The sequence below is a fragment of the Schistocerca piceifrons genome, chromosome 8, assembly GCF_021461385.2.
Source record: "Schistocerca piceifrons isolate TAMUIC-IGC-003096 chromosome 8, iqSchPice1.1, whole genome shotgun sequence".
NCBI lineage: Eukaryota > Metazoa > Arthropoda > Insecta > Orthoptera > Acrididae > Schistocerca > Schistocerca piceifrons.
The window spans coordinates 483,717,763-483,733,169 of NC_060145.1; the positions used below are offsets into that span (position 1 = coordinate 483,717,763).

At 36.4% G+C, this 15,407-nt stretch overlaps 1 protein-coding gene across 1 annotated transcript in view; it reads right to left on the bottom strand.

The window, feature by feature from the left end:
* Positions 1–15,407, bottom strand: part of LOC124711572 (anaphase-promoting complex subunit 7) — a 149,274-nt gene that overhangs the window by 37,498 nt on the left and 96,369 nt on the right. The window contains exon 8 of the mRNA XM_047241715.1: positions 11,130–11,258. Within this exon, the coding sequence (XP_047097671.1) occupies positions 11,130–11,258 (129 nt within the window). The remainder of the gene's footprint in view (positions 1–11,129; positions 11,259–15,407) is intronic.

Genomic DNA, 15,407 nt, shown 5'->3' on the forward strand with positions numbered 1-15,407 from the left:
TATCACCAGCAGTTTTTTTATTATTGCTTTCCACCGACTGTAATTATTTAAATGTATATCTAATACATACATAAGTGGATAAAAAGTGCGATATGTATATTACATTTGCACGAGATAATTATGTGGCTCATCTGTCAATCACAGCCTACATATTTATGAAATATATTACATATATTCTGTAAACAGATCCTTGCCTGCATGAGTGTAAGGGCTGTAAACTTAAGAGAAATAGATTTTTCTGCTACTGTTCCTGAGCTAATTGTAGACTATAAATCAATTTAAAACTAGAAACAACATTCTAAAAAGGATAGACTGCTACTCAAAATATAATGGAGATGCTGAGTCACAGACAAACACAACAAAAAGACTGCTACACAAGAAAGCTTTTGGCCAAAAGGCCTTCTTCTGAATTAGGCGACATACAAACTCATTCACACAAATGCAACTCACACACACGACCGTGTGTGTGTGTGTGTGTGTGTGTGTGTGTGTGTGTGTGTGTGTGTGTGTGTGTGTGAGGGCCAAAGCTTACTTTTTCAGCGGTCTTTTTGTTACTCCTGTCTGCAACTCAACATCTCCACTATATGGTGAGCAGCAATTTATCCTTTTCATAATATTGTCACTATTCCATTGTTCAATTTTAGTTCATGAAACTAAAATTAAAAAATTTAAATATCTAAAAGAAATCATGTAAAATCTAAGTGAGGAAGCAAGTGCATAAGTAGAACCAACAAATGTAATATATATGAATTTCCTCCTGGCAATTAAGTTACAGTGCATTAGAAAGGATTGGTGCTTGGAACAGATGATGTAATCTTTTTCTAATGATGAAGACATTTCATCAAGTTCACCTGTCCCAAAGAAGAAAGTTGAAAGACATACTCTTTTTAACAAAGACAGGTTAGCAAACACAGATTTTCCCAACATGATTGATGAAAGAAAAGACTTCACTGCAAAGTGTGCACTACCCACCACATTTTTATAAAATTTGAAGGAAAAACAGATGTTTTGAATCATCAGAGGACACAAAAAACACATTTTGACACAACAACAGTGTCATGAAAATACAACAATTATGACTTTCTGTGCCTGAAGATGATGCCATAATATGTGCTGAAGTTAATATCTGTTTGTCATAATATAAAACACAGCTTTACCTACAAGTCACTGAATTGCCAATGGAAATTGCATCATTCTTTGTTTCCAGACAGTAATATTGCATCTAAAATTTCATGTGGAAGAACTAAGACAAAAGCTATCTCAGAAAATATAGTCAAAATGTAGACATAGGTAACCTTCATAAAGACTTTTATTTTTCTGTGTTCTCAGATGCTTCAAACCAAAGAAATATAAAATCATATGTGATTCAGTACTTTGACGTTATTTGCAGGATACATTACAGATTTTTATGAAGACTCCACAGAAACAGACACAGAAAGAACATTACAGAGTCTAATGCTTTCAAATGAATCAAGTAAGTGCATACAGTGCTGGCAGTGTACCAGTGAATTATGGTAAAAATAATTTGGTTTTTGTTTTACTGAAAAATGAAACTCCATCCACTCTGAGAGCTAACTGCAGCTGCCATGTCATAAATAATACTATGGTCTTAGAACATTTCATTATGATGTAGAAATCGTGGAGATAGAGTTTAAGGAAATATTATTACACATCCATTCAAGATGGCTCTCTCTACTTCCTGCAAATGAGAGAATCGTATACTACTGACCTTTCATCAAGTCATATTTTATTTCAAAGGGTGAGGAGGGTTGATCAAGATTGATTAGGCAACTTATGACATTGAATGGAAAGCATACACTGAGGTGACAAGTCATGGGATACCTCCTGATATTGTGTTGGACCTCATTTTGCTCAGCATACTGCAGCAACTGGACATGGCATGGACTCAACAAGTCGATGGAAGTCTACTGTAGAAATATTCAGCCATGCTGTCTTTATAGCCATCCATAACTGAGAAAGTATTGCCAGCACAGGATTTTGTGCATGATCTGATCACTCTGTTATACCCCATAAACGTTCAATAAGATTCATGTCTGGTGATCTGGGTGACCAAATCATTCAGTTAAATTGTCCAGAATGTTCTTCATACCAATTGTGAACATTTATGGCCTGGTGACATGGTGCATCTTCATCCATACAAATTCCATCATTGTTTGGGAACATGAAGTCCATGAATGACTGCAAATGGTCTCCAAGTAGCTGAACATAACCATTTCCAGTCAATTATCAGTTCAGTTGGACCAGAGTAACCAGTCTGTCTCGTGCAAACACAGCCCACATTATTATGGAGCCACGACTATCTTGCACAGTGTCTTGTTGACATCTAGAGTCCATAGCTTCGTGGGGTCTGTGCTACGTTTGAACCCTCCCATCTGCTCTTACCAAATGAAATCAGGATTATCTGACCAGGTCATGGTTTTCCAGTTTTCTAGGATTCAACCGATCTAATCGCAAGCCCAGGAGATGTGCTGCAGGCACTTGTGTCAGTCATCTGCTTCCATAGCCCATAAATGTCAAATTTTGCCACACTGTCCTATGGATGCATTCTTCATATGTCCCATACTGATTTTGATGGTAACTTCACGCAGTGTTGTCAATGTGTTAGCACTAACAACTCAACGCAAAAGCCACTGCTCTCGTTCGTTAAAGTGTGGGATTAGAACAAGATGATTTTCATCTGAAATAGCAGTATGTTTTAAAGGTTATCAACAAATTGGATCTCACACTGAATGAAGACAGGTTATACAATGAATTCTATGATTTCTGGACTGCATATGCTCGACTTGATAAAAGTAAAGCAGAAGACCAGGTTTGGACGGATTTCTTTAAAAGCAGCAAACCACAATAGACAGTTCCCATTCCCAATGGTGTAGTCTTGTATCATACACATTTTCAGTTACTACAAGTAACTCATTTGCTGAAGGAATCTTCAGTGTGATGATGAACTTGTGGTCAGAGAAAAGAAATCTGATCATCATAGCCTTAGTGAAATGAGAAGTTCAAATAAAAGTGAACTTTTCTGAAAGTTGTGGTGGTTGTTGTTGTGGTCTTCAGTCCTGAGACTGGTTTGATGCAGCTCTCCATGCTACTCTATCCTGTGCAAGCTTCTTCATCTCCCAGTACCTACTGCAACCTACATCCTTCTGAATCTACTTGGTGTATTCATCTCTTGGTCTCCCTCTACGATTTTTACCCCCCACACTGCCCTCCGATGCTAAACTGGTGATCCCTTGATGCCTCAGAACATGTCCTACCAACCGATCCCTTCTTCTAGTCAAGTTGTGCCACAAGCTCCTCTTCTCCCCAACTCTATTCAACACCTCCTCATTAGTTACGTGATCTACCCATCTAATCTTCAGCATTCTTCTGTAGCACCACATTTCGAAATCTTATATTTTCTTCTTGTGAAAACTATTTATCGTCCATGTTTCACTTCCATACATGGCTACACTCCATACAAATACTTTCAGAAACGACTCCCTGACATTTAGATCTGTACTCGATGTTAACAAATTTTTTTCTTCAGAAACGCTTCCTTGCCATTGCCAGTCTACATTTTATATCCTCGCTACTTCGACCATCATCAGTTATTTTGCTCCCCGAATAGCAAAACTCCTTTTCTACTTTAAGTGTCTCATTTCCTAATCTAATTCCCTCAGCATCACCCGACTTAATTCGACTACATTCCATTATCCTCGTTTTGCTTTTGTTGATGTTCATCTTACATCCTCCTTTCAAGACACTGTCCATTCCATTCAACTGCTCTTCCAAGTCCTTTGCTGTCTCTGACAGAATTACAATGTCATCGGCGAACCTCAAAGTTTTTATTTCTTCTCCATGGATTTTAATACCTACTCCAAATTTTTCTTTTGTTTCCATCACTGCTTGCTCAATATACAGACTGAATAACATCGGGGATAGCCTACAATCCTGTTTCACTCCCTTTCCAACCACTGCTTCTCTTTCATGCCCCTCAACTCTAATAACTGCCATTTGGTTTCTATACAAATTGTAAATATCCTTTCACTCCCTATATTTTACACCTGCTACCTTCAGAATTTGAAAGAGAGTATTCCAGTCAACATTGTCAAAAGCTTTCTCCAAGTCTACAAATGCTAGAAACGTAGGTTTGCCTTTCCTTAATCTAGCTTCTAAGATAAGCCGTAGGGACAGTGTTGCCTCACATGTTCTAATATTTCTATGGAATTTAAACTGATCTTCCCCAAGGCCGGCTTCTACTAGTTTTTCCATTCGCCTGTAAAGAATTTGCGTTAGTATTTTGCAGCCGTGACTTATTAAATTGATAGTTCAGTAATTTTCACATCTGTCAACACCTGCTTTCTTTGGGATCGGAATTATTATATTCTTCTTGAAGTCTGAGGTTATTTCGCCTGTCTCATTCATCTTTCTCACCAGATGGTAGAGTTTTGTCAGGACTGACTCTCCCAAGGCCGTCAGTAGTTCTAATGGAATGTTGTCTACTCCGGGGGCCTTGTTTCGACTCAGGTCTTTCAGTGCTCTGTCAAACTCTTCACGCAGCATTATATTTCCCATTTCATTTTCATCTACATCCTCTTCAATTTCCATAATGTTGTCCTCAAGTACATCACCCTTGTATAGACCCTCTATATACTCCTTCCACCTTTCTGCTTTCCCTTCTTTGCTTAGAACTGGGTTTCCATCTCAGCTCTTGATATTCATACAAGTGGTTCTCTTATCTCCAAAGGTCTCTTTCATTTTTCTGTAGGCAGTATCTATCTTACCCCTAGTGAGATAAGCCTCTACATCCTTACATTTATCCTCTAGCCATCCCTGCTTAGCCATTTTGCACTTCCTGTCGATATCATTTTTGAGACGTTTGTATTCCTTTTTGCCTGCTTCATTTACTGCATTTTTATATTTTCTCCTTTCATCAATTAAATTTAATATTTCTTTTGTTACCCAAGGATTTCTACTAGCCCTCGTCTCTTTACCTACTTGATCCTCTGCTGCCTTCACTATTTCATCCCTCAAAGCTACCCATTCTTCTTCCACTGTATTTCTTTCCCCCATTCCTGCCATTTGTTCCCTTATGCTCTCCCTGAAACTCTGTACAACCTCTGGTTCTTTCAGTTTATCCAGGTCCCATCCCCTCAAATTCCCACCTTTTTGCAGTTTCTTCAGGTTTAATCTACAGTTCATAACCAATAGATTGTGGTCAGAGTCCACATCTGCCCCTGGAAATGTCTTACAATTTCAAACCTGGTTCCTAAATCTCTGTCTTACCATTATGTAATCTATCTGAAATCTGTCAGTATCTCCAGGCTTCTTCCATGTAAACAGCCTTCTTTTATGATTCTTGAACCAAGTGTTAGCTATGATTAAGTTGTGCTCTGCGCAAAATTCTACCAGGCAGCTTCCTCTTTCATTTCTTACCCCCAATCCATATTCACCTACTACGTTTCCTTCTCTCCCTTTTCCGACTACCGAATTCCAGTCACCCATGATTATTAAATTTTCGTCTCCCTTCACTATCTGAATAATTTCTTTTATTTCATCATACATTTCTTCAATTTCTTCGTCATCTGCAGAGGTAGTTGGCATATAAACTTGTACTACTGTAGTAGGCATGGGCTTCGTGTCTATCTTGGCCACAATAATGCGTTCACTATGCCGTTTGTAGTAGCTTACCCGCATTCCTATTTTTTTTTATTCATTATTAAACCTACTCCTGCATTACCCCTATTTGATTTTGTGCTTATAACCCTATATTCACCTGACCAGAAGTCTTGTTCCTCCTCCCACTGAACTTCACTAATTCCCACTATATCTAACTTTAACCTATCCATTTCCCATTTTAAATTTTCTAACCTATCTGCCCGATTAAGGGATCTGACATTCCACGCTCCGATCCGTAGAACGCCAGTTTTCTTTCTCCCGGTAACGACGTCCTTTTGAGTAGTCCCCACCCGGAGATCCAAATGGGGGACTATTTTACCTCCGGAATATTTTACCCAAGAGGACGCCATCATCATTTAACCATACAGTAAAGCTGCATGCCCTCAGGAAAAATTACAGCTGCAGTTTCCCCTTGCTTTCAACAGCTCGCAGTATCAGCACAGCAAGGCCGTTTTGGTTAGTGTTACAAGGCCAGATCAGTCAATCATCCAGACTGTTGCCCCTGCAACTACTGAAAAGGCTGCTGCCCCTCTTCAGGAACCACGCGTTTGTCTGGCCTCTCAACAGATACCCCTCCATTGTGGTTGCACCTACAGTACGGCTATCTCTATCGCTGAGGCATGCAAGCCTCCCCACCAACGGCAAGGTCCATGATTCATGAGGGGGGGGGGGGGGGGGGGAGAGGGGGGAAGTTGTGGTTAATTCTTGAATTTTCTAAAATACAGGAAGTAGTGAAGGACCACTGAAAGCAGCAAACAGCAACACAAAATATGCATTTTAAAATATAAAGCAGTGATCATATTACTGTTGGGTATTTTATTCAATATTTTTTCTCTTTTTTTTTTATCTGATCTTTGAATTGAAGTTATAATACTGTCTGTAAATGTTCATTTAAAGTCCATTTCATGTTTAAATGGCAAATCCAGACATTAAAAATAAGCATGAAAAAGAGAAGGGTTTTTTATTTTTGTGTTAATAAGATATTAAAAATAAATTTTGGTGCTTAGAAATTATAGGAAGAACAATTTGGTTATATTGCTTATGATATTTGTAGTGAACAATTAGCATTTTCTTCTTTCTGTACAATTGAGAAGTTGTCCAGCATAGTGTTTCTTGAAACGTGGCAGTCCTAGAGTACACCAGTGTGACTAATAAAGGTGACGGTGATGGTAACAACAACAACAACAACAACAATAATGCTGTACAGGGAAAATTAGGCACCACTGACACAATGGCTTGTAAAATACTTCTGCACTGAAATGAGCCACATTCAGAACTCTAAACAAGGAGGCCAAATCTACATACATATGGAAAAACTTTTTGTCATGTACTGTGATTTTCACAATAACAGCACATAAAACTTGTTTCTCCATTAACCACAAATACTATTGGGGAATAATTGCAATACAAAGTTAAAGTTTACAATTCAAAAATTGTTAAATTACAGCCTACAAGATGTAGAGTTATCTATTTTACAAAATCTGCAAAAGCTGACTTTTGTCAACTTAAAGCTTTTTGAACCTATCCCAGAAGTGTTCTTCAGATTAAAATGAAAGGAAGGCAGAGATGTGATGAATCAGATATGGCAAGCAGAAACCCCAAGTTTATAATTGCCCATGAAAATGTGCAGTCATTGCGAAACAAAATTAAGGAGCTAGTAGTATTACTGTCAGATCAGTTAAAAGAAGTATCTGTAATGTGTTTTAGTGAACATGGGCTATGAACATTGGCTAACTGATGAGATGTTAGCAATCACAAATATACAGGATTATGTTATGGCATCTCGTTTCTATAGAAAAATATCTACATATGGAGGAACATGTATATTTTTGAAAGACAGTATCAGCTATTGCTGCCTAAAATCTCTCAAAGTTAGGAAAAGAAGGCGATTTTGAAATTTCTATTGTAGAATGAACCTGAATAAAACCAGTCATCGTTTGACTGTACAGAAGTCTAAACTCAAACATAAAAATATTCTTTAACCAGCTTGAAGGTAGTGCTGACAGTATCAGGGACCAAAACAAAACAGTTATATGTGGAGACTTTAGCATAACTTTAACAAAGTTTTGAACGATAGAGATGATCTTATGGCTATCTGTGCAGCATACAACCTGCTCCCAATTATAAATTCCCATACCAGAGTTACAAGTATATCCAGCACCACTATTGATATGATACTGATAAACGAGGAAAGCCATGAATCTGCAGCTGGAAACTTCAACACAGGCTTCAGTGACCACTATGCACAGCTTCTTGAAATGTCTTCAGTGCTGAACTTAAGTAAACACACAGAAACAATAAAAATAGGAAGAACCTTCAGCCATCAAAACATTGAATATCTTAGGAATTTACTAAAGAAGGAAACATGGACTGAAATGTACCGATAAGAAAACACGGATGAGAAGTTAAACATATTTATGGATATATTTACACATTATTTTAACATGTCATTTCCAGCTGAACATCGGAAAATCAAGTGTAGCAGGCTTAACAGAAAAAATTGCTTATTGACAGCAGGTATAAAAAAGTCGTACTAAAAAATGAAGATTATATGAGATCCCCAAGTCTTCCATTAGTGTCCAATGAATTCCTTGCATATTTGAAGCATTATGAAATGATACTTAAAAAAGTGATCAAATAAGTTAAAATAATGGCAAATGACTGCTATATAAATAACTCCAATAACAAAATGAAAGCCGTATGGAGTATAATGAAACAGCAAACTGACAATGTTTCTCCTCAAAATTCCAATATGAAATTGAATTGTAATAGAAAGAAATTAATGATCCTAAAGAAATACAAATGTGTTCAATACTTATCTTAGCTATATTAATGAGCAATTAATTGCTGAGATCACAGCTTGCAATACAATCTTCCCAGTATCATCTATAAATACCAACATATTCTATTTCACTGTTTCTCTGACCAACAACCCAGAAAGAAGTCCTGTTAGTTATCAGAACTAAATGAATCATTCCACTGGAATACATAGCATCCCAGACAGCCTTATTAAAAAAAAAATGTGGAGATCATCTTACTGAACCATTAACTCACTTTTATAATGGTTCCTTTCAAACCAGAGTTTCCCATCATGCCTAACAACAGCTAAGCTCAAACCAATTTTCAAAAAGGTAAAAAGGATGAAGTGGCTAACTACAGGCCCATTGCTCTACTATCTGTATTCTCAAAAATCATAGAAAAAAATTTTTCAAAGAAGAGTAGTAGATTTTTCTGGGAGAGCAAAAAATACTATCCACAGTACAACATGGTTTCAGGAAAGGCCGATCAACAGATATAACAATTTTTGAACTATTAAGTGAAGCACTTCAGAAAATAGATAGTGGTAAAAATGTCATGGGAATATGTCTAGATCTCTCTAAGGCTATTGATATCATAGATCATACAAAACTATTGCCTAACTTGACAACATGGAGATTAGAGGAACATCTAACAACTGAATAAAGACATACCTAGGCAGTCAAAAACAAGTGGCTGAAGTGCAACATCAAAATTTCATCGAACTCACTCAACACTATTCAAACTATGAAACCATTAAATATGGATTGCAAAAAGGTTCAGTTCTGGGACCTCTTCTATTTCTGTTATATGTGAATTACCTAAACAAATTCTGTGAGAACATCATCCAGTTTGCTGACTATACAAGTGTGCTAGTGAGTGGGAAAGAAATGGAAATGCTTCAGAAGTCGACAACAGAGACACTGAACATCATTTAAAACTGGCTAAGTCACAACAAATTGGTAATACATGCATGTAAGACAATGGCACTAAATTTCTATATTGTGAAAAAAGGTGAGAAAAACTGTTCCGGTTCAGGTATGTGACAAAGACCTTCAGAATGTAGACAACATTAAGTTCTTGGGAGTATGGCTCGAAGATAATCTCAAATGGGGGATGCATATTGAAAAATTCTGTAAGAAATTAAGCACTACATACTACTTAATGAGAATATTAGAGGGATGCTGCAACAAAGATTCTCTGAAAACTGTGTATTACGCCTAATATACTTACAACTGAAATATGGAATTATGTTCTGGGGTAACTCATCCCTTAGCCAAAAGCTCTTTAGGTTACAAAAAAGAATTACAAGAATAATGGAAGGTGTAAAATGGAACTAAACCGTAGACCACCCTTTAATAAGCTTGAAATCCTACCACTTCCATGTATATATGTGTATGAAATTAGCGTGTTTGCGAAAAAATATTCAATGGAAAACCACACCCTCTTCCAGAAAAATGAAAATAGCCACTCCTATAACACAAGGCAAAAAGAAAACTTTCGTTTAGAGCCCACCAACACCACCCTGAATAAAAAAGGAACCCTGTATTATAAGAAAGTTACTTATAATAAACCTTAAATCAATAAATGACCTAGCAAATTTCAAGTCAACTGCTAAGGCATATTTGACTCATCACTGCTTCTGTAGACTCCACGAGTTCCTTCAGGAAGTCCACTAACGATTTGTGTCTTTGCCTTAGTGATGTATCATGTAAATGTTATTAGAACTTTAATGATTTCCCATGTAAATGATGTTGTAATACAAATATTAATCTGCCAGTACAGTACATGCTCTTTCTGCTTTAAAATATCTACTCTATTTTTGTACAATATTTGCTCTGTACATTGTAACTCAGTGATCATTTAATGTAGAAATGATTATATTATATATAAATGATTATATTATATTTTGTTATACATTGACTTGTCCTACATCAGAATGTACTATTTGCGTACTATATGAATACCACGACCAATAAAACTCTACTCCTATTCCTACTCCTCTATGCTGTCCACAAAGGTAATTCCATGAGGCAAAAAAGTGAATGTCTGCATGATACAACCAGCACCTCTGCTTCAGAGCAACACAAAGAAAAAGACTGCTGAGTACAAAAAACAAACTGAATTTTTCTATTAATTTATCTGTTGTTGACCATTTGGGTAGTAATTTATTTTACATCATGTTCATTTAGTGTATCACAATTGCTGTCCACACCTGGAACTGGCAAGCAGTATTAGTTAGGGTTTTTCTTTCCTTGGGAATTGCGTAATTTGATGCTTTACAAGATTAAGACTTTACTGTTTATGGTGAACTGTTGCAGGCTTGTTCAGCCACCAATACAATTAGAGTACTAATAGTGACATGAGAGCTTCCATCAAAAATCTCTAAAGGCACACATAATAAAAAATGGCTTTAGTTAAAGCTATGAATGAAAAGAAATTAAGACAGATTATAAGACTAAACATACACACTAGAACAAAGAAGTACCTTCAAAGTAGCTGTAAAAAATGAAACAAGTGCATACTTCAGCTACTTGCATAGCCTTCTATCAATAGAAACATAATTATTCCAGAGTCATTTAAAAATCAAAACTTCAATGTAAAATCCGAGAATATGCAAAGTACAAAATGAAATTAGGACTATCAATAGATACCTGTTCATATATTTCAGCAAGCAAATACACTGCAGATAAGTACGTCTCATCTTGTGCCAAGGCTTTTTCCAAGTACGTTTTAGCTTTGCACACCGTAACAGGATCCTTCATTAGCACAGATGCATACAACTGGAAAATAGCAAAGATATGAAGAAAATTTATCTTCGTCAGTTGTTATAAAGCTTAAGTAAAAATTATAATGATACAGCACTTTCAAGTGCAACAGAGGATATTAAATGCATGATGATGCTAGATAGCTCACTGGTAAAGTGCCAGGCTACAGATGCTAAGATCCCAAGTTTGATGCTAGGTCAATCCCAGTATTTTACTAGTTAGTTAGTTACATGTTCAATTGATCAATAGCACGGAAAACCATTATGATGTGGAATGTGTCAAATGCACAAGAAATGCACACAGGAAACAGGTTTTTTTTTTGTTTACATTATAGTGTTATACATAAATATTTCTATTATGTATCCCATTCCCTAAAATGGTACAAAATGCATATTTTATTTCTCCAGATTTATTTACTCATGTTCATATTCAAGAATTCATCTATGGTATAGAAGGAGTTGTCAAGGAGGTATGATGATTTCAATTTGTTTTTGAAACCATTATTGCTGTCTGTCAAACATTTTATTTCATCTGGTAATTTATCAAAAAGTATTATAGCAGCATATTTTACACCTTTCTGTGCCAAAGAAAGGATAAGTAAAGGATAGTGTAGGTCTTTCTTTTTTCTGGTATTGTTATCATGAATGTCGCTGTTGATTTTAAACTGGTCCATGTTGTTGAGAAAAAATTTCATTACTGAGTACATGTACTGTGAAGCAGTTGTAAGAATTCCTAACCTTTTCAACAGATGCCTACAAGATGTGCGACATCAGAGAGTGGAAGTATGCAATGTATTTTAGCTTACTAATTTCTACATTCTCAAAATTGGCAATTATTCTGATTGCAAAAGTTGCTGAACCTAGTCGCTTTAGCGAAAACTTAGTATGCTCTACCCTGGCTACTGACTTCTTTTGATGTGTTATGCTTATTGAAGGAATTATACTTTTTGCAGCAGAAAATTGGATGTACTGTGTTTTTCCAAAGTTCAGAGCAAGCCCATTCGCAGAAACCCAATTAATAACTTTTCCAAAAACCTTATTTGTATCATTTTCTATCAGACTTTCTTTTACTGGATTAATAATTATGCTTGTATCACCAGCAAACAGTGTCAGTTCAGCATCTTGTTTCACTTAAGAAGGGAGGTCATTCACATATATCAAGAACAGGAGGGGACCCATGATCGAACCTTGTGGAACACATAATGTAATTTCACACCAGTTAGACGAAGTGGCAAACTCCTTTGAATCACTTGAAGTATATAAAGAGATTTTTTGCTTCCTGTTCTGTAGATATGACTTAAACCCTCAGATGCTGTTCCATTTATACCATAGAATTGTAATTTCTCTAACATAATGTCATGGTCACACAATCAAATGCTTTGGATAAGTCACAGTCCTACTGGCGACATTTTACTATTTAAAGACTCTATTATGTGGACAGTGAAATTGTATATTGCTGTCTCAGTGGAACAGCATTTCTGAAACCCGAACTGTGATTTACTAAGTATCCCATTAATATTGAGATGGCTAACCACTCTTGAGTACATTACTTTCTCAATGATTTTTTAAAATGCTGTAAGCAAGGATACTGGCTGGTAATTATTGACATCTGTAGTTTCCCCCTTTTTGTAGAGAGGCCTGACAATGGCATATTTTAACCTGTCTGGAAAAATACCCTGAGTCAGTGATGCATTACATGTATGACTCAAAACATCAGCTGTAATTGCTCTGGATTGTTTTAATAACTTGTTAGAGATGTCATCTACTCCAACAGAACATTTCTTTTTCAAAGATTTAATAATTTTCCTTATTTCACAAGAGGTTGTTGGATGAAACTTAATCTGACTAAAATTTTTCAAAACTGACTCTTCCATGTACTGCCTGGCTTTTTCTTTTGAACTACTCTCACCAGTTTTTTCTCCTACACTTAAGAAGTGATTGTTAAATACATTGCCTACCTGTGTACTATTGGTTAAGATAGACTCATTCTCTTTAACAGTAATACTACATACCCCAGTGGTTACTTTTCCTGTCTCCCTTCTAAGAACATTCCATATTGATTTGATTTTATTGCTGCAGTTGTTAATTTCTTCTCTAACATACATATTTCTTGATTTCCTTACAACTTTTCCCAGTATGTTACAGTAATTTTATAGTGTAAAACTACTTCTGGATCTTTACTAGATCTTGCTGTCTCATACAGTATTCTTTTTTTTTTCTGTAGACACTTTAATACCTGTAGTAATCCAAGGTTTCTTTGAAAAGTTTGTGGAGTTACATTTAGTACTTTTCTATGGAAAACAATGATCAAAAAGGGATATAAATTTATCAAGAAATATGCTGCATGTATCATTAGCATTTGGCTCATTATATACATCTTCCCAGTTTACATTTCCTGAACTTTCTCTGAAGTGATCTATAGATACTGGGTTGAGCACCCTCACACTTCATGGTTTCTGAAGTGTACACCCTGTTAGGTTTTGTAAGTTTATCAGTTGTGCATCATGGACAGATAATCCATTTACCACAGGGAAAGCATGTGTTTTTTCTACATCTTCTTGCTGTACAAATACATTATCTACTAGAGTACTACTGTCCTGAGCTATACGAGTAGGGAAATTTATCACTGATTCTAAGTTATATGTTATTAACAACACTTCTAGTTCACTTTCCATATCTGAATTGCTTAGAAAGTTAACACTGAAATCGCCACAGATTAATAACTTCTCCTTTTTGTCTGACGGACAGCATAATAGGGAGTCAAACTTTTTTCATGAATAGCTCCAAATCTCCTGTACACTGTTGCTAATATAAACACAACATTATCTAGCTGAAGTTCACATGCACAAACCTCAAAATGCTGATCAACACAAAATTTGCTTACTTCAACAGTTCTGTATTTATTCCCTTGTTTTATGAAAATGGCAACTCCTCCTTTATCCATACTAGATCTACAAGTGTAAGATGCTAAATTATACCCATGTATACTGACATTTTCCATCCCCACAGTTACATGGTGCTTAGACAGACCAAGTATATCAATCCCATTCTTATTTTTGAGAGCATCTAAACACATTATAAGCTCATCTACTTTATTTTTTACTCCCCTGATATTTTGGTGAAGTAAGTTGATACCACCCTTAGCTTTATCCCTATTTGCTGTGCATGAAGTTTCTTTTCTTCTATTTTCCTTGGTTGTTGTCTGTCTGCAATTTGGCTTTAACCTAAAAAAACCTCTCTGCCTGGTCCCAATAACCACAGGGATCACCCCTTGTGTGACTGTGGCCCCTCTTACAGTATCTGCTAATAGAGAAGCTAACCTATCTTTCCCCTTCCTATTAAGGTGCAGGCCATGTGTAGTGTAACCACACCTACCAATAGCATCAACTGGAACAACACTCATGTGAGACTTTGCCGGTGTCTGGAGCATCCCGTTCAGCTCAGGGTTAACACGCCTTACAGCAGTGTTTACCCAGGGCTAATCATGGTGCTGAAAGACCTCCACAAACCCCACATTCCTGTGCCCAGTTTCTGCTCCTTTTTTTTATCCAGGTCACCCCTAATACTATATCGGACTCAGTCACTTATCAGTTGTTTCATTTCTGGCAATGTTTGGTGACATGAAAAATGCGAAGTTGTAGTGTGGTTAGGGGTCCACGTTATACAGTAGGGTCTCCTATAACTGGCTGGGTACGTCATTTCAGCGGTCAGAGAAAGGCAATGCTATACCATTTCCAACAAGACTACACTTAGTCAAGCACAGTGGTGTTCAATCTTCGGACTGATGATAGCTTCACTTACGAGATGTATAGTGGGAACCATGTACATGATAGAAAACTCACATTTCTAGATGAATTAACTGTTCATATTGTTGAGTAATATCTATAGAAAATGGTACACTTAACTGAAGTTTGAGTGTCCTGTTTGCTGTGGACAGAACATTTGCTGATGTGCTTGCGACATGTTTACATTCATTCTAGATTTTAACAGATATTAAATGCTGAACAGCTCTTGTTTCTTTCATTCATTTGGATTTGCTACTTACAATGAAACAAAAAAGATGAAAAATTGCAGAAAGGTGGTATTTAAAAATGAGCAGCAGTGAATACACAATCTGAGGGATACTTTTACAGAGAAATTGGTGAACAAATTACGGCATATATAT